This window comes from Protopterus annectens, chromosome 4.part1, assembly GCF_019279795.1.
Source record: "Protopterus annectens isolate FY-2018-M chromosome 4.part1, PAN1.0, whole genome shotgun sequence".
Taxonomy (NCBI): Eukaryota; Metazoa; Chordata; order Ceratodontiformes; family Protopteridae; genus Protopterus; species Protopterus annectens.
The window spans coordinates 806,321,845-806,349,038 of NC_056734.1; the positions used below are offsets into that span (position 1 = coordinate 806,321,845).

The following is a 27,194-nucleotide window of genomic DNA, read 5'->3' on the forward strand; positions in this document are numbered from 1 at the left end:
AAGATATGAATCTAATTTATGTAGCGACCTGTATGAAATGTACATCCTTTTATGTAGGAATGACATCAAGAAAACTTAAAGACAGGATGTATAATCATGTGTATGACATCAGGAAGATGAATCGGCAGAATGCATTAGCTAAACATATTGCAGTCTACACGGACCATCGCTTTAAAATTAGGGTTTTACAGTTGGCTGCTAAGAGCAAGAGGGGTGGAGATAAAATTAATTATTTAGAGTCAGTAGAGTTATGCTGGATCTTTAAATTACGAGCACATATGAATCCTGGTCTCAACCAGTTTGTTAGTATTAAACCCATACTTGCTGCTCGTAGGTAGCTAGTTAGTTAATAAAACAAAAAGTTATTGATTTTTACAGATCATTGTTATATATGGAATGAATATTTATCATGAAATTTATATTATATGAATTATTTATTTACATGTTATATATTCTTAACAGCTATATATATTTTTACATACATTTTGATATTGAATAGAATGATATTATAATAATTAATTTATTTGAGAACAGTATAGGTTATCTGCACTTATGATGTAATAGGAAGTATTAGTGAAAGTAAAAGTCATGTCTTTACTTATTCTTTAATATTTATTATTTATTGATTGTTTATATATATATATATATATATATATATATATATATATATATATGTATATATATATATATTTTTTTTTTTTCGCATTTTTCTATATTCTTTATATTTCATATATTTTGTATATGTTCAAAGACCATGTTGATAATAGATGTATGAATATGATATTTGATCTATTCTTAGAACAACTTTGCTGGTTTTACTACAGTGAATTCAATGTAGTATTACACTGAAATGATATAGAGAGGAATATATAATGTATTATAATGGATTCATTTTGCTTAATTAATCAATTAATTAATTAGCTAAATGTTTTAATTGGATTAGTTGGGGTGTATATATTATTTGAATTTTAGCAGTTTGATGAAATCTGAAGAATTGTGTCTTGGCACCATGTGAAAGCGCTTATTTTATGTACTTGGAATAAACTTAGTTTATGTTCTATTTCATGGTGGTCCTTTCCTGCATCTTTCTCGTATGAGTAAATTTCAGTAATTCTGTAGTATTGTTAATGTAGTTTATAAAATCATGAATTGCTGTCTCATCACCTGTCCATAAAAAAAACAAATCATCTATATAACGCAAATAAAGAGTCCATTTATCAGCAAATAAAGAATTAAATAAATATTTATGCTCCCACATTAACATAACAATATTTGCAAAAATGGGGGCACATATCGCCTTCATTGCCACACCCATTTTTTGATGAAAAAACTGAACTTCAAAATAAATAAAATTGTTTTTTAACATGATGTCCGTCAGAGTAACCAGAATAAGTACCTGGTTATTAGTAAACAATAAACTATCATGCAAGAATTCTTCAAACCACTCAATACCAATATTGTGTGGAACAGAACCATATAGGTTAACTACATCAACAGTCAAAAAAGAAACATTCTTGTCATAATGTAATTCGTTTAATTTTTTCAAAAAATGCCACGAATCCTTGCATATGTGCGCTTCTTTTTTCAGTACTTCTTTAAGTGTATGATCCAAGTATTTTCCTATAAATTCCATTTTTGAACCATTAGCACTAACAATGGGCCTCATAGGAAGGTCCAATTTATCTTTGTGTATCTTCAGAATACCAAAGATACACAGCATCCTAGGATATTTAACTACTAGAAATTCTAGCAACCTATCATCTATTAATTCTTGGTCATACATATCTTGTAAAGCCATATCAATTCTTTGATATGAAACATTCATAAACCTTTTAGAAACTTCTTCATATGTACTATCTTCTAACAACAATGTGTTAATTCTGTTGGTATAATCAACTTTAGACATTAGTACCACACCCCCTCCCTTATCTAGCTTCATTATACAAATTGAAGTGTTTTTAATCAGTTCGGTTAACAACTGACTTTCTGTGTTTGATAAATTGTGTGTCAAGCTTTCTTTACCATCTAACATTGCTCAAAAATCAAAATCGCACAGTTTCTCAAATACTGTCAAACAATGTATTAAGGGAGGATTGAAGAGACTTTTTTTGTAAAAAGAATAATTGCCATCATTAATAACATTGTTGCTGAACATTAAACGAAAATTTAGGTTTCTCACAAACATTTTTAGGTCTAAAATAACTTCTACTAAGTCAGAGTGTCTTGCAGGCACAAAGTTTAAGCCCTTACATAACAAATTCGTAATTTTCGCATCAAAAAGATACGTAGTAAAATTGAAAACAGTAAAGTCACCTTTGGAGTTGGTAATTTCCGTAACATGCTCACAATGAAAACTGTGTACACTATTATGCTCTTCTGACAACGCAACTAATGCATCAAGGGTTTCAGCTTGCAGACCTTGGAAATCATCATGAATATCAAATAAATTAGTTAACTCTGTACCAGTTATTTCCAATACTGTTGTTGTCTGTTGTGAAAGGGCTGCTGATTCTGATACCCTTGCCCTTGTCGATAGTGTGGTGGCCTGTAGTCTGCTTGTTGCTCTTGATTCCATATTTTCAAAGATCTCCTTGGAATGCCCTGCCCTTAAGGGGCTTGTTCATTATGTGACGCATTAGTAGTGACTTCCTGCTCATTCATATTGTTACAGTCAGAACCTGGTTTAACTGAAGCCTGTGCTGGTTTGGGATACGCCAAACCAGACACATATGCATTGATGTTCCTTAATAACTTTTTCTCCTTGCGATTTTGTATGTCCCCAGTAATTTTATCAGTATTGTCAAACACATTCTTATACTTAGACACATTGTGTTCAAAAAGTAAATCGTTGCATATAGTTTTATCTAAATCAGACAGCTCTTTCTGCAAACTTTCTATGTTATTGTGATTATGCTTCATTAAAATATCAAGCAATTCCATGCCTTGTCTGTCAAACAGTGCAATAAGTTCAAGGTAAAGTGGTGAGTTGTGCACAAGCCCTGTAGGGTACTTCCAATGCCTAAGACCCTTTGGCACCACTTTAGTTTTGATACATTCAAGAAAATAGGCATTTTCTAGCTGTAACTTTTTGCACTTAAGTAATTTTGTTTCAAACATGTTCAAAGATTGCTGAAATGTACAAGTACCATAGTTATTATTTCTTCTGCCCATAAACAAAAAAATCTTTCTGTAACCAGTCTGTTAAGTTCTGCCTCACAAGTGAACAGTTATTAGTACCTTGTACATTAGTAGTAGTATTCAAACGTGAGTCAGACAAATTCGGACTTAAAAGAACGCTTTCCTTTCTGCTTCCACTGGGAGCCTCTTTGGAAATTTCTTGTATCAGTTGAGTTATAACAGTCCAATGTTCTCCACTGGGTCATTCCCCAGAGTGATAGTGCGCAAGGAGGTGTCCATGTCTAAAATCAGTGTACACTCACAACTCCACAAACCAATAACTCAAACGAAGACTAGGAACAATATTGATTCCAGCCACGAATCACCAAACTTGCTATAAGCACTCAAAAAATAGTAGAATCAAAGTGTGCAAAAACACAACTTTACTTTAGCGCTTTCATCAGAATATAACAAAGACTTCTTCAGAATGCTAGAATCAATGACCACATGAGTCTTAAATACTCTCATTCAATCAGTCATGTGATAAAATAATCCAATAAAAGCCCAAATGATACATTTAAAAACAAAGTAAACTTTCTTAAAGACATAAAACAAAAGATATTATATATTAAAACTAAAAAATAGCAGCAGCGTATTAAATAACAAGGAAAGCTGATACAAACATTCATTGTGCCTAACTTTACAAAGGTAATAAGAATAACTACACCCTGTATGAGCGCAGTTTTAAAAAACTGACTAAAGACATGCCATCATTTAATGCTGGTGCACATAAGGCATTTAACCTAATCTGCCAACATGGCTCTTTAAAATCTAACAAGTCTTCCCAAGGTCCTCCTCTGGGATCCTGTGGGACTTTTTCAATGACAACAAATTTGAACAATGTGAATTATGGCAATAAACGTATTTTGGTAGACAGTCACTATGAACAAGAAAAATTAACAGGCAATAAAGACTATATCTGCTCTTTTGCTACTAGATTTAATGTAAATCATCACTTTCTATTTTACATTCTAAACAAGAATTGGCATATTTTTCAGGGTTTTGATGGAATTATGGAAAAAGTATGCTCTAAACCCAGCATTGTTTTCAGAAAAGGGTATACGTTCAAACAACTGTTAGAAAAGAAAGGAAATGTACCAAGAAAGAAAAGGCTATAGGAATGAAAAAATGTGGATTTTGTTCTCAATCTCCACTAATTAAATTAGTAAATAAGATCAAAATTAATAATTTTTACATTAAAATAGTAGGAAAATTCACTTGTGACACTGTGGGAGTTTATGCAGCTTTGTGTGAGGTTTGTTCTGGTTTTTATATGGCAAGATCAAGAAAAAACTTAAAGAACGGATGTATGAGCGTGCTAGATACATCAAAAATAAAAAACAAAAACAGTGTACTATACAAGCATATTGAGAATAACTCTTCACATTGTTTCAAATTTGTTGTCATTGAAAAAGTCCCACAGGACCCCAGAGGAGGACCTTGGGAAGACTTGTTAGATTTTAAAGAGCCATGTTGGCAGATTAGGTTAAATGCCTTATGTGCACCAGCATTAAATGATGGCATGTCTTTAGTCAGTTTTTTAAAACTGCGCTCATATAGGGTGTAGTTATTCTTATTACCTTTGTAAAGTTAGGCACAATGAATGTTTGTTTCAGCTTTCCTTGTTGTTGTTATTTAATGCGCTACTTGCTATTTTTTAATATATAATATCTTTTGTTTTATGTCTTTAAGAAAGTTTACTTTGTTTTTAAATGTATCAGTTGGGCTTTTATTGGATTATTTCATCACATTACTGATTGAATGAAAGTATTTAAGACTCATGTGGTCATTGATTCTAGCATTCTGAGGAAGTTTTTGTTATATTCTGATGAAAGCGCTAAAACAAAGTTGTGTTTTTGCACACTTTGATTCTACTATTTTTTTGAGTGCTTATGGCAAGTTTGGTGATTCGTGGCTGGTATCAGTATTGTTCCTAGTCTTCGTTTACGTTACTGGTTTGTGGAGACAAAAGCTGTTCTCAGTGATAAGATTGTTATTGGAAAATAACCCCCTCTATCAATGTAATGGAAAAAAGAGTGAAATGATGCGTGCAGATTTTAAATTCGTAGAGGAGGCAGCATTTTGAGATATGTATTTTTCAAACATGAGTTAGGGAACAATGTTATGCTGTAAGTACAAAACAAAACAAAAAGCCTGGGCTACAGTCTTAAGAATCAACATTATACATAACATGTAGTATGACATCTCCATTTGTCAGCAGTAATCAAGTATCCTCCCACATTTAACATAATCTTACATGACAGAAACATGTGTCTGTTTAGATTGTAATGCTATGATATGGCATAAATTCTCTTTGAAGCAGAGAGGCATGTCAGCCATAATATGGCCTAGCTCACCATGTTGAAGTGGGCATAAGTTATTATGGTTATCTGTGGGCTGCCATCTTATGCATGTTATGTATATCATCATGTTTGAGTTTAATACAGATTCTACACAGATACTGTGGAACCCCTGAGACTGTGCCTTCTATTATCAAATGTAATCACATGCACCACAATTTAGCTGTAGTGTGGTAGAAGCACTTTATGGCTCCCTTTTTTGTCCACAATTATTATGTGAGACAGCTAAAAGAACATGAATGGTGTCCTGCAAGTACTACATAGGGGTTTGATTGCCAAGCTGATATTTGCAAGTTGATTTAAACACAGAAAATAATTTTTGTTTATTTTTGTTTTATTTTTAACTAGGTAAGGCAGATTTTAGAGACAGGATGAAGACAGGAGAATACAGGAAAGTTCAGCTAAGATGCAGAATTTATGAAAGAACCTGAGACAGACAGGTAGGCATGACTGTCAAAGAAGGTAGAACAGAGTCCCTAAATTGAAAGAAGAGGAAACAGTTGAGAAAATACCTCAATCCATGTAGAAGTGGGTTGGTGATGATGAACCTCAGTATGTATAAGATCCTGTTTTCATGAAGAATTCTTATAAAGTCAGTTAGCAAGAAGAGGCAACATATTTGATGGGGGGAAAGGCATACTCTTCATGAATGCTTACAAAAGAAAGAACCTTGTCTTGGCTCCTCCACATGACAAGTTACACCACATTACTCATACAAACTGAAGGGTGAAAATGTGGTGGAAACTCTAACTAACTGGTGGGGTAACCATTGGTCACATTTGGGAGTCCATCACATATACTGAGTCCTCAGTCTTTCCCATTCCTCGTCTGGCTCTACACCTTGGTTGAAATGATGAATTTTTACCACTGCCAAAAACGGACAGACATAGTCTTAAAGTTTAAGATATAATGCTGAGGATAAGGTAAATATCTGGACTGCAGATTCCATTTCTTTACTTGGGCAAAACAATCACTTTAGCATAATAAAAATTACTTTTTTTTTTCTTCAGGAGATTATGTCCCCAAAATATCTCTAGAAATGGAGGATTTAGTGTGCACATTAAGTCCACAATGTCCATGACTCCTTCACAGCCCTAAGACGGTTTCTCTACTTGATCCGTTATTAATCTCTGAGGCTGTAATTGTTCCCTTCATCCCAAACAGTTATGCCAGAATACATTTATTTATTTTTATTTATTTTATTTTATTTTACATTTGTTGACTGGGATAGTCCGACTGGATACATGTCCATTTTCAGCGGAGGCCCGGGGAAAAAAGTTCCAAAGGTGGTTACATATGCAATCATCAGAATGAACAGATAGAACAAGAGTCATAATAACATAGTACAAATAAAACACACTTTACAGACTCAGTTAAATGCATACAGTCTCACAAACCTCTAATCTGGCTTAACAAATAAAAAGACATTTGAGTTCCATTTACACTAGTATAAGTACACTAGTATGAATAATGATTTAGTCAGGCTTGGAGCAGGGACATATCCATTGAGACCTGAAATACTCCTTAAGAGCTTTTTTGAATAGAGATAGGGTGGTATCTAGGGTAATGTTAGCAGTTAGTGAGTTCTAAGTTTTGCCAGCAGAGTTGGCGAACAGGAAGTCTCCGGCTGAGTTGTTGGATTTGATGGTTTGCACTACCAGTCTATTACATAAGTGGAGTGATCTGGGGTTGGTGTGGGGATAGATGATGTTTTTCAGTGCAGGTGTATTTTGCTTTGTGAGCCACAATAAGTTGATTATATTGAATCTGTCTGGGTAGCACTAGCCATCTGAGATAATTTAGATTTTTACAATGATGCATTCTATAGGGGAGACCAGTGGCAAATCTAGCTATGTTATTATAGCAGCTTGAGAGTTTGTAAAGATCAGTTTTATTTAGGTTGGCAAGTAAAGGGGAAGCATAGTAGAGGGAAGAGAGTAGGTGGGAGTGGGCAATGGCAGTCCTAGCAGGTGGGGTAATGAATGGCTTTATCCTATATAGTGAGCCCTGTTTTATTTATTTATTTATTTATTTTACATTTGTTAACCGGGGGTGTCTGACTGAGCCGAAAAGGCCCTTTTTCAGCAGAGGCCCAGGGAGAAAATCTCCACATAGAAAAATTACAGATACATTTAGATATTTAGACATGATCAGTATACACACAAATTACAGTAGACATGCTTTTACAGTGGTATGCAGCACATCAGCAGTTACAGTGGAAAGAACAAACAAGAAAATATTAATTTAAAAATAAAGATAATTAATAGATTTGTGGTGTACAGCTGAAATTTGGAACATAGGTAGAATACATACATAGTACACAGGTAAAGTACATACATTGTAGATTAGCCAGTGTTTGTGAGTAAGAGTGAAAACTATTATCAAGTACCATAGGTTTAGTATCTGTACCTTATCCGCTTTCACTAGCCTTTTCTATTAATGGTTTTGACAGTTTTGTTAATGTGCACATCAAACTTAAGATTGTTATCTACAATAAGTTCTAGGAGTTTTGTGTGGGCATCTGGGGAGATTATGGTACCATTATTAGACTTAATGGAGAGAGATAGCGCCGAGGATCTTTGGGTGGGGGAGAAAAGTAGGAGCTTTGTTTTGTTAGGATTTAGAATCAGACAGTGAGCGGCAAGCCAATTCTCAACTAGGTTAAAAGTACTCTGAGTAATTGTTAGCAGCTCTATTTGTGAGGGGCCAGTACAGATCAACGTTGAGTCATCTGTGTATTGAATGCAGTTAGCTTCAGGGATGACAGTGTGGTCCCAAAATAGACCCCTGGGGGACACCTAGGGTGTTCAGTAGGAGGTTTTAGTGTTTGCTCTGCCATAACACAGATTGTTGTCTATTGTGCAGGTAGGATTCAAACCATTGGAAAGAGTGATTGCCTAGAGACATTGTTGCCAGGGTGTTGATGAGAAGATGGTGGTTAACCATATCAAAAGCCTTGGACAGGTCCAAGAAAAGGGCTGAGGATAAAATGTTGTTGTTCCTGTTATAGTTTATTTCATTAGAGAAGGTGAGGAGGGCTGTGGTAGTACTATGATGTGGCCAGAGCTGACAAGATGGCTATGGGTCTATAATCAGATAATTCAGTAGAGTTACCACCAATATTTTCCAGATAGAGGGGACTGAGGCTTCTGATATGGACCGGTTAATTAGAATGGAAATGGGGTATGCTATGGTATCAGCAGCTTTTTGCAAATATTTATCAGGGAGAAGGTCAGCAGCTAGGGTAGTAGGTTTAATTTTTTGAGTAGTTATCGAATGAAAGATGTAGAGACTGGTTGAAAGCTAAAGGAGGGCTGGGTGCTGGGAGTGTTATCCAGTGGGTCCAGTGGGTTAGAGGAGTTAACATCCACTGGTAGTTTATCAGTAGAGGCTGAGGGAGGTGGAGTGGTTGTTTGACCTGAGATGGAAGTAGTTTTTTAATCTAATAGACTGGATCATTTTGTCTCATTTCTTAGTTGTCTAAATTTGGTTTGATTTAGAGGGTCCTTTGTAGCACACCATGTTGCCCATGCCTTGTTTCTGACTATGATTTTTGATTTGGTTTCTTTAGATGGTGAGGAATTTATTGTTAAAGTAGGTGACACCTTCGTCTAGGGGCAAGTGTTTGAGTGCAGACCAGTTGCATGTCTTAAGTTCTTACTTACATATTTCCTTTTACCTTCCATGTCTTGTATTCATATGTTATCCCATTTCATTACACTTCCTCCTAAATCATATCTTTAGCTTACTCGAACACATATATATTCTACATAAGGAACTATGTCAGGGCCCACAATATACTTCCCATGCATGTCTGTAGTTTCTTTTGATGCAGTGGAGTTAAACTCAATGTACATAGAAAAGATCAACTGTCAGGTGTCTAGATTTTCACACAGTGTACCGATTTTTGACTCATGTTTTTGATCTGCTCCTCATAAAATGTGTAATTTTATGGCAAACCATTGAGGATTGATGCCACTAAATAATAACAGACCTTTGAGTTTCTGACTTCATACCCTTTAGAAAATACATGCTAATCCAAACTTGTTACTCTAGCAACTAGGTTTCTAAGAGTAATACTTAAATTCTGTCCCTATTTTCAGGCCTTTGTCCCACATTATTTCTGCCATTGTTTAGATTTCTTGTGCTAAGATGTTAAGACGTATGGATGGAGACTTTGCATGCGATAGAATGAACACCACATCGGGCTTTCCAGGAAAGAGATGTCAGACCCAGTGGGATCTATCTGTTGAACAAAAAACTAAAACTGAATTTTTTAATTGACGGATTTTGGGCTGCAGTCATGGTGAGCACCAGAAATTGCACTAATTTGAGATGGATGTTTAAGGGCTGGCTGCATTGTGTTATTACTAACTAGAGCAACCTGTAACTGATGAATGTGGGGTAAAGGATGGTGGACAACTCAGCAAAGAAAAATACAGGTCAGGAATACCTTCAGTGAACGTGTCAGGTATGTTTGACATACACTGTACTAAACTGTTATGCACTGTATAAATAGCTCATACCAGAACATGTGGGTAGTGTTTTAGATTTGTGTGTGTTCAATGGGCTACTTTATCTTTTGTGGCAGAAAATATTCATTAAAGATATTCTTGCTATCAGTTTTAAGAAACAATGCTGATTACCAACTGTACAGAACCCAAAAAAAATACACTGAGACAGTGTTGCTCCATTAGGCTCTGTCTTGAAAAAAAAACTGTCAAACCATGAATCATCAGAAACCAATTCTTATAGTTTCAATAATTACGCAAAGTAAAAAAAGCGCATATTAAGAAAAGTATACAGTGCATGAGAAAAAAGGTCTATTGTAGTGAGTATGTTAATGAGTGTTCAAAAGATATTAGTTGTCTATTAAGTTTGACAACTGATAATAAACAGGAAAGTGGAAAACAGTCATGATTTTATTTCTTTTTGGAGTCGAGGCAGTTTTCCAAGGAAATTGCTTTCGATAGAGAGTTCCATGCCATCACTTCTCTCGCTCTCCTCTGATTCCTTTTAATTCTCAAGTACTCCTATAATGATTAATTTGTATCTACTACAGATATATCTTTGATTTCTTGTTTATTTCAGAGGTACAACCGCAAGAGTAACAAACCGATTTCATCGATGAAGCTGAAGCGGTCCTCAAGGCTGACTGGTGAGGTAAGACGCCTCTGTCATTGATCACATGACTACTCATATACAGTTTATGTAATGGTAAAGTGATTATTTTCTGCTGACAAGTGAGTCAAGACTTCTTCATGATTAATTATGTAGCTTTTTCACTTGCCATCTGACTACTTAACATAAGACTTCCAGAACGTAGAACTAAAACATCATGTTTTCCATGGACTTGCTTGTTAGAAAAGTACTTTTTACAGATTTCATCTAAACCAGAACACCTTGGTGTCCATCACCTTATTAAATCTGTAAAGCCTGAAGCCACATAATTTGATCCTTTGTTAGGTAAAGAGCATTCAAAATTGGTCAAAAATACATATCCTTTAATAAAACATTTAAAACAAATCATTGATCCCTATCACAGCCACCTATCTCCCTCAGCACACATCAGTTTTTGTGAACATGTTAATAGTCACAGACTCCCACTCAGGATATATTTTTAAAACTGTAATTGTCAGAAGGAACCAACTTACACCAGCAATGACTGTAAAGCTACTAAACTATGGGCATTGCAAGCCAAAGAGAGCAGGCATATTACAAACTATAAAAGGTACTGCACTTTCTCTTGTGTTAAAAAAATAAAATAAAAAAGTATAAAAAACAGCAGACAGCATTGGGTACAGCAGATATACAGCAGCTGGGTACTATATTTTCACTAGAGCACTCCGCACATAATCCATTCATACACATTTCTTCATAGTTCCAAGGATCATAGCTACTATCCTTTTGCATACAACTAAAACACCTCACATTATACTCACAGCATTACTTTTTAAGAGGGTAGCTTCTGTAAAAATTTTCAAGCATTACATGATGGGTTTACAAGGCAGCATTTGCACCTTTATTTATAGCTCACCAAGGGAAAATGTGAGGTATGTCCCAACTACTATAATACTGACTCCTTGTTGTAATAAACAAGGAGTTTCTTCTTCCATCAGATTTGCAAGATTGTGACATAAGATTTCTGATCAATTGAGATTATCTGGTAATTCGAATGAATTTAAATCAGCACTTGACAAGTGTAGTGGTTTCAATAAATAGAAGCAGGTCTCTAATTGTACACTCTGCATGACCAGATTTAAAAATTATGAAGAACACTGCAGATGTGTGTGTGTGTGTGTGTGTGTGTGTGTGTGTGTGTGTGTGTGTGTGTGTGTGTGTGTGTGTGTGTGTGTGTGTGTGTGTGTGTGTGTGTGTCCAACATTTACATGTAAGTACACTGTAGATGAGCAGACATGTAAGCGACAGTCAAGTCATTGCTTATTCAGTTTTGTTGTGTTTATATTGTGACTTGATGTGCCTAAAACATTTTTTTAATTAATTCATCACTGCATGGTATCACTGTGTAAAGTAACTGCATTTCTGTCCTTTCATTTAAATGTGAAATATGACTAACTCTCTTATAAAGTTCTATAAAAATCTGTGTGTAATGTGACCTGCACTGATCCTTTCTTACTTGTTTTGGGGATTTGTCTGCAGGTGGCTAGAGCTCTAGTTGCAGGGGAATCACTGCTACAGGAAGAAAGCCCAGTCACGGAAAGACCAATGTCCAACCTGGAGAAACTCCACTTTATTGTAGGGAGTGCTATTCTGCGACCAGCTATCAGGTAACAAATTCTCCCTGTGGATGGAAATGTGAAGACGTCTACTTCTTTGTGGGAAGTGGTGTTCTGTAACTGGCTATCATGAATAGTTCTTTCAGATGAGTTTGTGTTGCCCAGTTTAGAATGCTTTTGAATATTGGTAATGTTTGAACCGCAGTTTTAGAAATGTAATCTTTTGTCTTGTAAATGTAATCACACTTTCATCACTTAATAACCAAAAAATCCTTATCCATGCTATTACTTGTAAGGACAGCAATAGGAAATTACCACCTTAAGGGTCAGAAGGGTTAGAATGCTACTCTTCTACAATGAGCCTTAAAGGTGATTTAAGTATATTCTTATATATCTTTGGTATGCCACATATCATGAGAATAGTGTGTTGAATGTTCCTAAGAAAGTCAAAAAGTTCACTGCTGGTCAAGTTTACATTGTTTTTACACCAAGTGTGATTCTGAAATTTATAAAAATATATCTCATGGGCTTTTCTGAATGCTTGAATTACCAAGTGTGTGCCTGGGGTAAAGGTACTCTTCCTTTTAAAACCTGTACCTACTTTTTTGGCCTGTCCAGGTTTAACATTGAACTTAACCGCTAATTATAGTACAGTTGTTATTATGGTTGAACACTCTTCTTTATTCAAAAAAGGGTTTATTTTTATACCAGGTTATAGATTTGATTTGGCTGATGTTTTAGTGGAGTTTAGATTATCTACCCATAAGCTAAATTTAGCTAAGTTCAATGGTAAACCTGAACAGGACAAAAAGGAGCTTTTAAAAGGAAGAGTACCTTTTATCCAAGGCACTCACATGGTAATTCAGGCATTCAAAAGATCCCCTGAGATAGAGTTTTATAAATTTCAGAAACATGCTCAATGTAAAAAAAATATTCTCAATGTTTTAAGCAGTGTTAAAACTATTAGAATAATGAAACCCATTAAAAAGGGGAAGTTGCATGATTTTTGATGCTATGGTATATTCAGGTATTATGTTTGCTATGCTGCAGGGCACCAATGTATAATATCCCCGCACAAATAAAACTCTCCGACAAATTTAATAGTTTTAAGCCACTGCTTAAAATAACATCCTAACCAGTCCTGGTCTTGCACATCATCATAGCCAGGTTAAGACTTTATGCTTAACATACGATTCTCTCCAAATACTCTCCTTAAACAGAATACTCTCAACCCCTCACTGAATTGACAAAACAATTTTTATACATAACTACTGCCTATACAATCCATTAGGTTGCATGTAGGCTTTCTCTTTAGTAACTTCTACCTCTATAAAATCTTAGAATGTATAAGTACTGTATGTGTAAAAATATAATTAGAAATGTAGCGGCTCTGTGTTAAACTGGAAGTAAGTGTAATCCAATGTAAACAAATGGAGCTTTTCCCCCCAGGCCTCCACTGAAAATGGGTACTGCCCAGCTGGACTTTCCCAGTAAACAAAGATAAATAAATAAATTAATAAAATATGTACATGTGTCTAGAAATGAAGTAATTATTGGTTGTAAAACTAGATTTATATTTGGAGGATTTATTATTGCAAAAATGTATTTATTTATTTATTTAACATTTGTTAACCAGGTTAGTCTGACTGGGTAGAGATCCATTTTCAGTGGAGACCCAAGGAGAAAAGCTCCACAACAAAACAATAGATAGTAAACAACAGTAGATAATAATTATAAATTTGAAAACAGGATTGTAAAAATAACGTTTGTAAAATTGCTAACAGATAAGATTTAACTACATGAGAATATTTTTTTTGTGCAGGAGACAAAAGTAATAATTAGAAAAATAACAGAATGTGCTGTGCATAAAAGTATGACAGACGGAAAGCTGCCTAAAGAAGGTGTATAGTAATGCAGAAGGAAAATACTATGATAATAGCAGTAGTTATAAAAAGTTATAAACCCTGAACTTTTTGACTTTCTTAGGAATATTCATCCCACTATTCCCACAATATTTGGTATACCAAAGATGCACAAGAATATACTTGAATCACCTTTTAGGCCTATTGCAGCAGCCCATAGTTCAAAGACTTGCCCTTTGGCGGTATATGTCAATAGGAAGCTAAACCTATGTTTTCATTACTCCACATTTGCTCAAAGATTCTTGGAATTTTTGGGGTAGAATGAAACAAAATTTTAATGGTGATAACATTGGATTTCTTACTATTGATGTGGTTGATTTGTTCACCTATATTCTCCAAGAAGCGGGTTTGGAACTGGTTAATGATATTTTAAAGAGTTATAAATTTCTGTCTGGGGGAGATGTAGGTTCATAGGTGTGTACTAGGCTAATGGCTCTGGAGCCTTTACAAGCCTAGCCAATAGGATTACCCTGGCATTGTGCCATCCGACCTTAGGAGTAATCCCTGGGGTGAATTATCTATTTCTCATCCACTCTCCAAGATTTCTCATGAAGAGGGCCAATGAGGTGCTCTGCTTGACATGTATGGGAAGTCTATTCCATAGCATGGGCAGTCTCTGGGTTATGAACCTGTCCCTCCAGCATGTTCTGTTGATTGTGGTAATGAGGTTGAGGTCTCTGGGGTGTGTGGTGTGGAGGGATTGGGATTTCTTCAGACATAGCATTCCTAACAGAGCTGGGTCAGACATGGCTTTGTAAGTCAAGCAGAGATTGCTTCTAAGTAGCCGATATGAGACAGAGAATAGTTGGAGTTTTTTAGTCTGTCCATATAGGACAAATGTTTAAGGCCTAGGATCCTCTTTGTGAAGTACTTTTGTGGCCTCTCCAGTTGTTGCAGGTGTCTAGTGATGTACGTGCCAAATGGGGCATTGTACTCAATGATTTGCCTAATGAGGGAAGAGTAGAGGGAGACAATGACATCTTTCTTCCTGGATGCAAAACTCTCAGTAATGAGATGTGCCACATAGAAGGACTTTCTGACCACAGTGGCAATGTGGTGGTCAAAAGAGAGGTTGCTGTCAACCTGTGTTCCCAGATCTCTTATAATGCCTTCTATGTGGAGTGGACTACCATCGATGTGGTAATTCATGGGGACTGGGTTTTTCCCAAAGGGGATGATGACACATTCTTTGGCATTGAGCTTAAGGCCATGGTTCTGACACCAGTCGTTGGTCTCAGTGAGGCCTTTCTGTAGAATGTCAACATCACTTGGGGAGTTAATAATAGCATCCAACTTGCAATTGTCTGCCAACTTTGTCAGCCAGAGTCCCTTTGTGTTGGCCTCGACTTCAGAGAAGTAGATACCAAACAGGAGAGGACCCAGGACTGAACCCTGTGGGACTCCACACTTGACTGGTCGGCAGTCTGACTTGGAGTCAGCTGCTTTCACACTGTGGGTTCTACCTGTGAGCCAGTTTGCAACCCACTTAGTGATATACGGGATGATGCCTAACTTAGTGAGTTTTTCTATGATTCCTGAGTGGGGAATGGTATCAAAGGCCTTGGCCAGATCAAGGTAGGCTGTATGAACCATCTTGCCTTCAACCACAGCTCTGGTGACTGACTCAAAGAAGTTGACCAAGTTGAGCATACAAGATCTACCCTTCACAAAACCAAACTGTGTGGGATCCAGAGTTTGGAGATTCACTATATCCTTGTTTATTAAGTCCATGATGATGTGTTCCATAGCTTTGCATATCAGACTCATCAGGCTAATGGGGCAATAGTTCCCAGGTTCTGTAGTCGCTCCTCCTTTGTGGAGAGGGATGACTGTAGCAGTGTGCCATTCAGTAGGGACAAAGCCTGAGGTGAGGTTGTGATTGAACAGGGCACACAGCTGAGGTGCCAGTTCACTCTGTAGTTTATGTAGAACACAGCCAGGGATATTGTCAGGTCCCATAGAAGCTGTATTATTGGCATAGACAGTGCTGTTTTAACCTGTGCAGCAGTAATACTGCGTGCCTTGCAGTCTACTGGTATTGTGACTGGTCCCTTGTGGGGGGGGGGAGAGGTAAAGTTGGCAATGAATCTGTCAGCCAGTATATTGGCAATATCTGTTGGCTCGGTATAGAAGGTACCATTGTGCAGTAGCTCATAGCAAATCTGGGTATTGCTGTGGAGATTCTTTACATAACTATAGAAGGCCTTGTGGTTGTCTTTACTATCTGCTGTAATTCTGTTTTCATAGCTAGCTTTAGAGGATTTGATGAGGGATCTCAACTTTTTGTTGAGGCTGATAAGGGAGTTTTTCCAGTCTTGGGACTTCACCTTATTCCGCATCAGTTTTCTCCTTCTGTTGTGGAGTTTGTTTATGGCAGGAGACCACCAGATTGGCTTCCTTTTTTTGGAGGAGAGCATCTTGGTTCTATTGGGTATGGCGAGATCCATGTATTTGTGTACGTGTTCATACACTGCATTGGTGTATGATTCGGCAGTCATGCAACTGATCTCCATTTGCATGGGTGCAGTGAAGTTAGCCACCTTTGTTTTTAGGAGCCCAAAGTTAGCTTTGGAGAAGTTTTTCATGGTGGTTACCTTTGTGGGGGGGAGGGATGTGGATTTCCAAGATGATTAGTTTGTGATCAGATCTAAGCAGGGAGGAGTTGACTAGTGGTGTAGAGCAATGGTCGCCCATGTTAGTAATGACCAGGTCAAAGATGTTGCTACTTCTAGTGGGGGTAAGAACATGCTAGTCCAGGGCATTGGAATTAATGAATTCCAGGAAACGTTGGGCAAGTGTATTGGTACATGAGTAGTTTTCCCAGTTAATGGAGGGGTAGTTGAAGTTGCCCAATATGAAAGTGTTAGGTTGGACCTTAATATTCTCCAGGGTGCTTAGGAACATGGAGTGTGAGTCTTGGGACATGGTTGAGGACCTATAGCAGGCTACGACCTGAATCTCTGTCTTATCCAATGTTAGCTGCACCTGAAGTATCTCAGATGCATTATGTTGGGCTACCAGTCTGGAGGTGTGCGCATCCTTTATGAATATGGAAACACCACTGCCTTTGGAGCTTTGGTCCAAGTTCTGGGACCGAAAGGTGTAGAATGAGTTATAGCCTGGTAGTGCAGGGGCGCTTTCTGCTGCCTTGAACTGGGTCTCTGTTATGGCACAAATGTCACTGTTCTCTATTTTAAGGAGTGCTTCGAGCGAGTGTAATTTGAGATCTAGACTTCTAGCGTTGAGCAGCAGAACTCTCAGATTGCATTTGTTTGTAGCTGTTATGGTGGTAATTTGGTCTTTGAAACACCACCTAAAAAAGGCACTATAGGGGGTGGCAAGAGCCTTGTCCAGTATCTGGAAGCCCAGGGGTGACAGTTGCAGGCCATCTCTGGCAAAGCATCGAGGTCTGTCAATCATGTCATCCCAGGCAGACAGATACTGGATCCTCTTAGAATGACACCAGAAACTTAGCCAGTTGTTGAAATCAATCATTTTCTGCTTGTACTGTGGTATCATTCTGGGTGATGGTAGGATGCTGCTTAGGGCTAAGGTCATACCCGCCTGGGCTACATAATCTGAGAGCTCCTCCATGACTCTTTTCATGTAGTCCAGGGAGGTATGTCTCAGGTCATTTACTCCCACATGTACAATGACAGAGTCATATTTGTACTTGTTGTTGAGGGACCTGAGTGCATGCATTATGTGGCAGATCCTAGCATGTGACAGGCAGCTGATTGTTACTTTCTCCTTATTCAGCCTAGTGAGTGAGACATCAGTGTGCCTCACTATCAAGTCACCGATGACTAGTGTGCTGCTCATGCCGTTTTGCCTTAGGGGCTTTGGTTGAGTGGCACACTGTTTAGTAGAGTTATGTGTCTCGGGATTAGTGTTGTGTTGTGGTGGTTGAGTGCGTTTCTGCCTTGGAGGTCTCTGCTGTCTGGGTAGATTTTTATTGAGAGCCTCCGTAAACGTGGGTGTGCAGTTTGTGTTTTTATGTAAAGACAGTGCTGGTGTGTGTTCTAGAGGGCTATGTGTTCCATGTGGTGTGGTGCAAGTGTTGACCTTCTCCTCTTGACCAGCTATTCCGGTCTTGGCTGGAGAGTGCGTGGCTTCCAATCTGGATATATAAATGCATCTCTCACAATTTAGTTTCAAATTTGATGAGTGTTATTCTGGAGAACAAGTATAGTTTTTGAAGGAGAGCTTTACAGACAGATTAAGGGGATAGCTATAGGTATTATTTGTGTACCAGTGTATGCTAATCTAATGATGTATGGGTGGGAGACTTGTTTTTTGTTCTTCTTTGGCTTTTCCTGGTTAGTGGTCACCACAGCGGAACTCCGGTCTGCTAATGATTGGCAGTAGATTTTTTATGGTGCCAAGGTGGCAGCCTGATGCCAAACCTTCAACGAAGGCACGCCCATTCATGCATATCTCTCGAACACCACTCAACTGTGGGGAGGACATGCAGACTCCACACAGAAGGCGCTCTAGCCGAGAATCAAATGGGATATCCTCTTGCTGTGAGGCGACAACGCTACCACTAAATACCTATTTATCAATGTTTTTTTTTCCTATTGCAAAATGTATTGTCGAGATCTTGATGATATATTTATTTTGTGGGATGGATCAGAGGAATGTGTGGATGAATTTATTAATTATTTGAATTGTACTACAAATTTTTTTCAAGTGCAGATATACATATAATAAAGATGCAATTAATTATGGGGATGCTACTGTTTTGAAGAAGGAATGTGCGTTTATCACTAACATCTATAGAAAACCTACTTTTATTAACTCATTTCTACACTGTACTGTTAATCATCCATGCAGTCAAAAAGTAGGACAAATAAAAGGACACTATTAGATTGTCCCATGTGGGGTCTAATGATCATTTGTTTAGAACAGCAGCAAAAATATTAAAAGCTATGTTTCTTGAGAGAAGTTATCCTACAACATTGCTTGACAAAATTATTTGAGATATTTCCTCCAAAAGGGACAGTGATTATCAACCCAATTGAGGGAATGGACTTCAAAATTGTTATAATATTGATTCTAATATTAAAATGTCATGGTGGTTCTAATGATGTTAAGAACATTGTTAAAAACAATTGGAATATTTTTAAGATAAATGAGCCTACTAGGGCTATGTTAGGTTAACAGCCATCCTTTATTTATAAAACTGTCAAAATTTGAAAAATATGTTTGAACCGAAATATTTGGAAAACTCTTAAAAACATACATGGAGGTAAATCTAAATGTGGAGTTTGTGGACAATGTTCATATATTTTTAATGGGAATACACTAGCATTGGAAACATACTTGCTACCAAAGTATGTTTTTGATCTGGTAATTGTGGTACAAAGGGGTGGTATAGCTTGTCAAGCATTACATTTGTTCCACATTTTATGTGGGGAAAACTAAGCATTATCTTACAAAGAGGATATATGAACATAATTATGATGTTAATAGGAAAAAAAATGAGAAAAATGCCTTATATAAACATTTTACTCTTTGTGAAAAAATTTAAAAAGTTTGTATTTAGTATACCAGAAATAATAGTTAAAAATCCAAGGGGTGGTGCCCGGGAACATGTCTTGAATTTAGAGAATTGCTTTGGCAATTCAAACTTGATGCTTCTTTTAAACCAGGAATTAGTAAGTATATTTCTATCCACCCTGTCTTGAAAATGAAAGCAGCCAAGCTTTAGGGTGAATGGTGTGGTTTTCACTTTATCTACAAGTTAGGTGTCATCCTTTCTTACTATACATTTTAGCATATATCAGTTTTCAGTTATAGGAATGTTCTTTGTTTACATGAGTTATGTGCAATTTCAATATGGTTAGAATACATATTAGGGTCTTTTCCAACTGGCAATAAACTTAATAATATTTATGTTTTTTAACCAAGTATAATAACTGATTTAATTATTTGTGAGTATGTCTTTCAATTTGTTTCTCTGGAAGTGATGTTTATCTTTTAAATGGAGGTTTATCCAGAATTAAGTTTGTTCTGAAGAAGCCCTTGTTATTTGACGTGGACAAAAGTGCTCAACATTTTTAATATTTTTTTAGCTTGGGTTTATTGTGGCTGACTTTTTACCAGCATTGGGACTGCACATTTTATTGGTGTACTTGTTTTCTCTGAATTCCCTTGCCTTTTGTTGTTGGTTACTTGCATAAAATGCCATATCTGAACCTAATTTTTAATCATCAAGTGCTGCAGTAGCAAAATCTTTGCATAAAATCTGAAGCCCTCCAAGGCAGGATGGTACTGAGACCATATTGTGGTGCCATTGCAATCACTTCTCCATGGTAGTAATCTTACAACAATTTAGCCTTATTCTGTAGCTTAACAGGTCATGTCCAAGACTCTGAAAAGCAGAAAGAGCTCTTAAGATTATTCCAATGAGAAAACCTAATGGGAACATTTGGGACTCTCAAGTATTTCTTAACTTTTAAATAAAAGGTTTAGTAATTCAGGCTTACTAATACCAACGCTTAATTCAGTAAATCCAAAATACCATATATGGGTGTGATTTGTTCTTATAGAAAAGTTGCTTTTACTCCCAAATGAGCACTTTCACCCTAAGTGTAATGCTTCATCACATCTCTTTTGTACATGTAAAAGGCACTGCATATATGCACTCATTTCAGAGCACCAGAGTAGCAATCCAGAATAAAAAGGGTCCTGCTCCAAACACTCATCTGCAAGGAGTCTGTGAGCCTTTTCCCTGGCAAAAATGAATTTCTAACTTTGAGAGCACTACAACTGGAATTTAAATTCCCAGTGACAAAAAATACTGCCTGAAAGATGTTTGTAGTATTTTTCAATGCTGGAGGCTTATCAGAGCTTGTTTTGCTGAATTGTATTTCAAGGAATAGTTGTGCTAGAACACCCCCACCCTCCACCCCCCACACACATTTTATATATATATATATATATATATATATACATATATATATATACATATATATATATATATATATATATATATATATATATATATATATATATATAGATATATATATATATATATATATATATGTGTGTGTGTGTGTATGCACTGTATTTCTTTAAACTGCTTTACATTTGCCATATGATACTCTGAAAATAGTCTTTTTTATTTAACTCGTTCATGCATATAGTGCCTTTTTTGCATACTTCCATTTAGCATCCATAGCTCCTTATGGTGAACTGACATATTTTAGGGCTGGCTCCCTTAACTAACTGACTTACCAGTTTATAGCAGGCAGCAGAAGAAAGAGTAAAATGTTAGTAACAAAATATCACAATGATTTCTAACCTAGGATGTACCAAAGTTCGGATACTAATATCTGTCTCTTCTTATTCATATTTTGATATGTATAGTCATATTTTCATAAGTGAGATAACTGCAAGTTATTGAGGGACATGTTGTGAATTTTATGGTGGGAGACAAGAAAAATATATTGTCCCTATCCATTTACAGGACTCAGTACCAGAGATACTGCCATCTGTATCCCTAGTTATTTAAGGATATTTACATACCTACATTAATATTTCCGAATCAAGTAACTTATAAACTACTGCATAGTATTAAATTAACCTTTAATTATTGATCAAGAAAAGCATCATTGACATTTTCCTTTAAGTTGTACACCTTGAGATATTCAGTGTTATTTATGTTGGCAATTATACAAATAAGCGTAATTGTTCATATTTATATACATATCCCCTTATGCAAATATTCAGGCTGTTGCCCCTCTTCCAGCTGACCATCAGCTGTTTGGTGTCACTCCTGTCCTTAGTGTCCCCTGTACTAAACCACCCCCACCAAGGCTGTGACTGCTGTAGCCATCAATGGGCTGGGAAGGAGAAAAGCAAAGACTTATAACCAGGCAGCTGCATCACATGTCCTGCCCTAGTGCTCATGGGATTTTTGTTCTGCCTAACTGGATGGGGTTGCTTGATATCACATGCATCACAGCATGCACATAGCATTCATTATTTTATTTTATTTGTTTACTGAGGTTAATCACTGATCTCCATTAAACCTTTTCAGACTCAGCCCAGCAACACTATCTGGTTAAGTTATTTGCTCAGAGTCAAACAGATAAGCAATATTGGCTGAGGGACTCGAAACCCCTGGACTACTTGACCACGGGAACAGCTCATTACTAGCTCCTTAATCCTCTGCACCAGTTCCCCAACCCCCAGTATGCCACATGTAGTGTCTGTCTCTCATGCAGTTACAGTACTACCTCCAGCACTAGGAGATGCTGGATTACAAGCAGAAATCCTGTCCTCCCTCCCCAAATGGGCAAGCCAAGAGATGTCACTTCTTCCCGCCTCTCCATCCCAGATCATCCACTACTCGAGTCAGTGATGTGCCTGAGGACATCTGAGCTGGAGTCATGATTCTCTCCTTCTGTGTCTTATACCCAGGAGAAAGGAATTTGCTACTATTATGTGAAAGTTCAAGTTTGGCAGAACAAGAGTGCCCTGACAAAACAGGTCTAGACTGTGCAGTTTCTAAGATCTGAAAATGTTAGTAAAACTAGAGAAAAATATAATTCTAGATTTGTGTGCCTCATAAAATATATTACAGTATTGTGCTAAAGACTAAATGCATTGACTGCAAAACTATATAAAGTACTTTTTAACTGATGATATTAATGTTTGTACTTTTTAATAGCATTTACGGTTCACAAGATCATTATGTTTGGCTTATGATTTTTTTAACTTGATTTTTCTGAAAATGCTCTGGAATTCAAGGAGATGTGCATTCACCAACTTAGGGGTATTTATGACTTAACAGAGTGTAGTAGTATAATCCATCCAGGGTGGCTTTCAGAGATAACATGTACACAGCATGCTAAGGTGTGGAGGGTATCATGCCTGCAGCGCCGACAAGGACGTAGTTTAGAATCAGATTCATATGTCTGTCAGAAAGTAATCAGTGCACTGTAGTATAAGATGAACAGCACTTTAAGATTTTTCTCTGACAAAGTATTTGCAGTCCACAGAATCCTTTAGTAATGCATTATCCTCTTTCAGAAGTCCAGACTGTAAACCTCATTCAGGCCGCATTTCTATGTCTGTGGATAGCCTTGACTGGGCTATCATAATCCGCATGTTGTGTCTTCTTGTGCAGATTTTCCAAATTACTTTTTTTCTTTCCAAAGGAATACAGAAACATCCTTAAAGAACCATAACTGCCATATCTGATACACAAAGATCAGACTAGGAAAAGTGTGCTGCTGTTGGCACATCAGCCATTTTGTTTGTAGCTGTGTCTGTGGGCATTTGTCCTGGAGACACAGCTGGTACGACTGAAAGAAGAAAGTGGAAATTAAGCTTATTAAAATTGTTTAGTCTGATAGTCAGTGCTTTGAAACTGGATATTGGTTTTATTAGACATTATAGCACTTAACAACTTTCCCGTCCGAACAATTAACAGATGACGCACAACTGAAGTGTACAGAAGAGGACATGTTTCTTTTTTCTGGTAATGCTTGATTTCAGGATGAATTTACACTGAATTCAAGCTGCTAACTATTACAAAATGTTAACAGTAATTATTAACATTAACAGGGTTTTAACATCTATATTTTATTCATAATGAGAGTAGTAGTTTTGTTTACATAAAGTTAACATACTAGTCAAAAAAGTAGTAACCATTAGCTCAACAGTCAGTAAGGCCTTGATTTTCAAACAGTTTTAACAGTATAACAAATCTTTTCCCAGTGCTGGTGTTCTTCAGAGTTATCCGTAAGAGGCTCACACTGACATAAGAACATGTTTTTTTTTGTTTTCTTCTTTTTTCTTTTGTCTCACCTCCTTTCTTCCTTTCCTTCACTTAGCTAAACCACAACCACAGCAGTGTACTAACTGTACACAACATCCAGTGTAATCTTATATTTTATTTTCTTGGTAGTCCCTGCCTTTTTCATCAATGGGAACTCGATAGTATTGAAAATTCATATTTCCTCTTAACCAAAACATGCCTCACAAACAAACATTGCTCGTTTAAATAGACTAATAGATTACAACTTCTATTTTCCATCTCTGGGTTTAATTAGTCTCCCTCTAATATTTCCTGAATTGTGATTTATTGCCTCATTAAATGTCAAAGCAGTCTTTCTGAGCTGTTACCTTCTCTGGTAAATAAATTCTGACTCTAATGTAACATGCAAATTATACTACACACACACACACACACACACACACACACACACACACAAAACCACATTCTGTCTATCTCTGAGGTGGAAAGTCACATGAACCATCTGAGCGGCACATTTTCTTTTTTCGAGTATCTTTTTTTTAGCCTATTTGAATTAAATAATGCAATTCCCCTACTAGGCACCAGTGGGTAAGTCTTTAAAATATGTTGCCACCACCAGTTAGCTACAAATTAACAAAACAAGAACCAATCTTATTGTTTACCCGTGACATAAGCCAATATTCAGATGGCAGCAGTTAGCATTCAGCGGTCACTCCACAAAACGGAGGGATACCAACCAGTTGGATAAATCAGTAAGAGTCATAAACCCTTACAAATAAATAAAAAAACAGACACAAATACTTTACTTGAAATTAATGAAATAATTTCTTTCTAAGTAATTATACAGACAGTAAAACATTTATACAATAAATTGAAAACAAAACATTTAGAAAGACAGATAATGGCCAGAAGAAGACTAACATCTACATTAGAAACTATCTGCTTTTGGCTAAAGGCATACTGCCCCTTACTATCTCTGGCTTGTAAGTCCAAAATAATAAGTTTGTAGTCCTTACAGACAATGATTGAACTTTGCCTCAAAGTTATTACCCAGAATGCACTCCTGTAGTCATTACCCTTTTGAATGCACATCTGTATCCTCTATATATCCACAAACAGGATCTTCTGTAAGAATCAGCAAGCCAGATTTCAAATAAGGAAATCATCTTGTGACCTACAAAAAGCATCTTTCAAGCAACATACTGTCTTCTCACAACTGCACAGATTTAAGCAGGATTTAGTTAAACTGAAAAGTATTTTCACAGCAACAGACACACAGTTATATAGTATGTTATACATCTTTACACAAAGTGATTATAGACTATTTTATACATCTTTACACAAAGTGAAACAGGGTTTATTTAACTGAAATACAATTCCAAGTAGCACAGTCATGTACTAATTTAAATATTTCTGTTTAACATTGCACATTTAAGAAAATGTAAATGTAGTGTAACTTCTAAGTGTTCAAGGAACTAGTTATACATTTTAGTTTAATGCAGCTTTAATAAAACTAGTTTACTTTTCTGCAACTTCTATTGAAAAACAGACAAAATTCTTTAGTTTATGTCTTCTTTAAAATAGCACATACATTTTAAGTGCATTTAAATCCTCGATAAAGGATAACTTGTTACACTTAATCACTAAATGCCTTTTCTCAGTATTTAGTTAAATGCACTTTGATTCAAAGAATAGCTTAATAAAATGGCAAAGTATCTGATGATACGGATTTTCAGTGGGTAGGAGTCAGAGATAAAACTGCACATTGCAAAAGGTTTGTACATTTGCTAAGTGAGTGGAAGCCCACTTGCTATTTAGAATATGTTACTGTGTGCCACAGACAAGGTTGATGTGCTGAGCTGTCTCATGAATGTGAGATGGTATGCAATTCAAAGAGCAGCACAAGTCATTCCACACCCACCTCCAAAATGCATTACTGCTCTGATAATCAGTGCCATTATACGAAAGTATTCCCCAATGTAACTAGCAGTACATCATTCCACACCAGAAATCATCATTTCCATGTCCCAGACATAAGAGTGAGGGTGTGTACAGTTTCAGCACATAGGTCTCATGACAAACTCCCTATACAAAATTAGTGTTGTTTCTAAAACAAGATGCAGTCAGTCATACACATATATGCACGTAGCAGTGTCCAAATTATACACTATATAGCACTTTCGCGAAACTGACATAATTTTAGACAACACTAACGAACTTAATGGTGTAGGTGCATTGCAATTGGGAAACCTGTGGCAGCTTAGATATGTTGCTCAATAACCTCTGATGACATTGGAAATGAAATCTAAAGAGGTAATTACATGTTAAAAGACCATGATAAGCATGAATATATAATGAGACATAAATGAGACCATGATACTAAATCATGCATCACAGATTGGAGTGGGGCTTAGTTTGCTATTCAATGTAACACCATCTACAAGTCTTGATGCTACCATGCAGTTCTTCTAAAATGAAAAGCATCTCTTCACATTTCTGAGGCTTCTTATGATATTAAATATGGTTGTTTGTGTAGGCTAGGCAAAACGAATGACTGCATGTGTGTATTCTGATTGTAAATTACTATATGATGCTACAATCAGAATATACAATCTGAAGTTGTTAATCTTCTTCCTATTCATCACTGATGGGTTCGGTTCCAAGCCTTCGGAACTGAGTCGGCCTAATACCAAGCTCGCATACACCAAAAACTCTCGAGCTGAGCTGTTACCCACAATGCCCTTCTCTCAGTTACCTCAGATCAAGTTTGCTGCACAGCCATATAGCAGTGTTTCACCGAGCTCTCCTGCTAAGTGTTGTATTTTTTCAAAGTTTATAGTATTTTGTGAGTTTTTCCTGTCATAAACTCCCTTTTTTCTTGATATCTTACTCAGCTCTACCCATGAGTATCCCCTTTTTATACCATCATTGATAAATGCCCTTTTTACCCTTGTGGTATTTTGAGTACCATTGTTGGTATTTCCCCTTTCTCTCTCTTCCTTTCCTCTCTGGTAGTCATTGGGTTTTTTCTTATGGTATGTCTGAAAAGAAAGGGACTACGGGGTTTAAGCATTACTCCTCTTGCAATGGTAAACTCCCCAACAGAGTTCCTGTAATCACAACTACGCAGGTAAAAGCTACACTCTCTAAAGCCAAAAACACAGCATCCATGGGACCGGACAACATCCCAGGCTTTGTTTTACATGAACTTCAGGACAAACTGGCT

General features: G+C 36.6%; 1 protein-coding gene across 1 annotated transcript in view; it reads left to right on the top strand.

Moving 5' to 3' along the window:
- LOC122801311 (unconventional myosin-VIIa-like) overlaps nucleotides 1-27,194 on the top strand; it is a 951,466-nt gene that overhangs the window by 573,866 nt on the left and 350,406 nt on the right. The window contains 2 exon segments of the mRNA XM_044070855.1: nucleotides 10,629-10,700; nucleotides 12,198-12,325. Of these exon segments, the coding sequence (XP_043926790.1) occupies nucleotides 10,629-10,700; nucleotides 12,198-12,325 (200 nt within the window).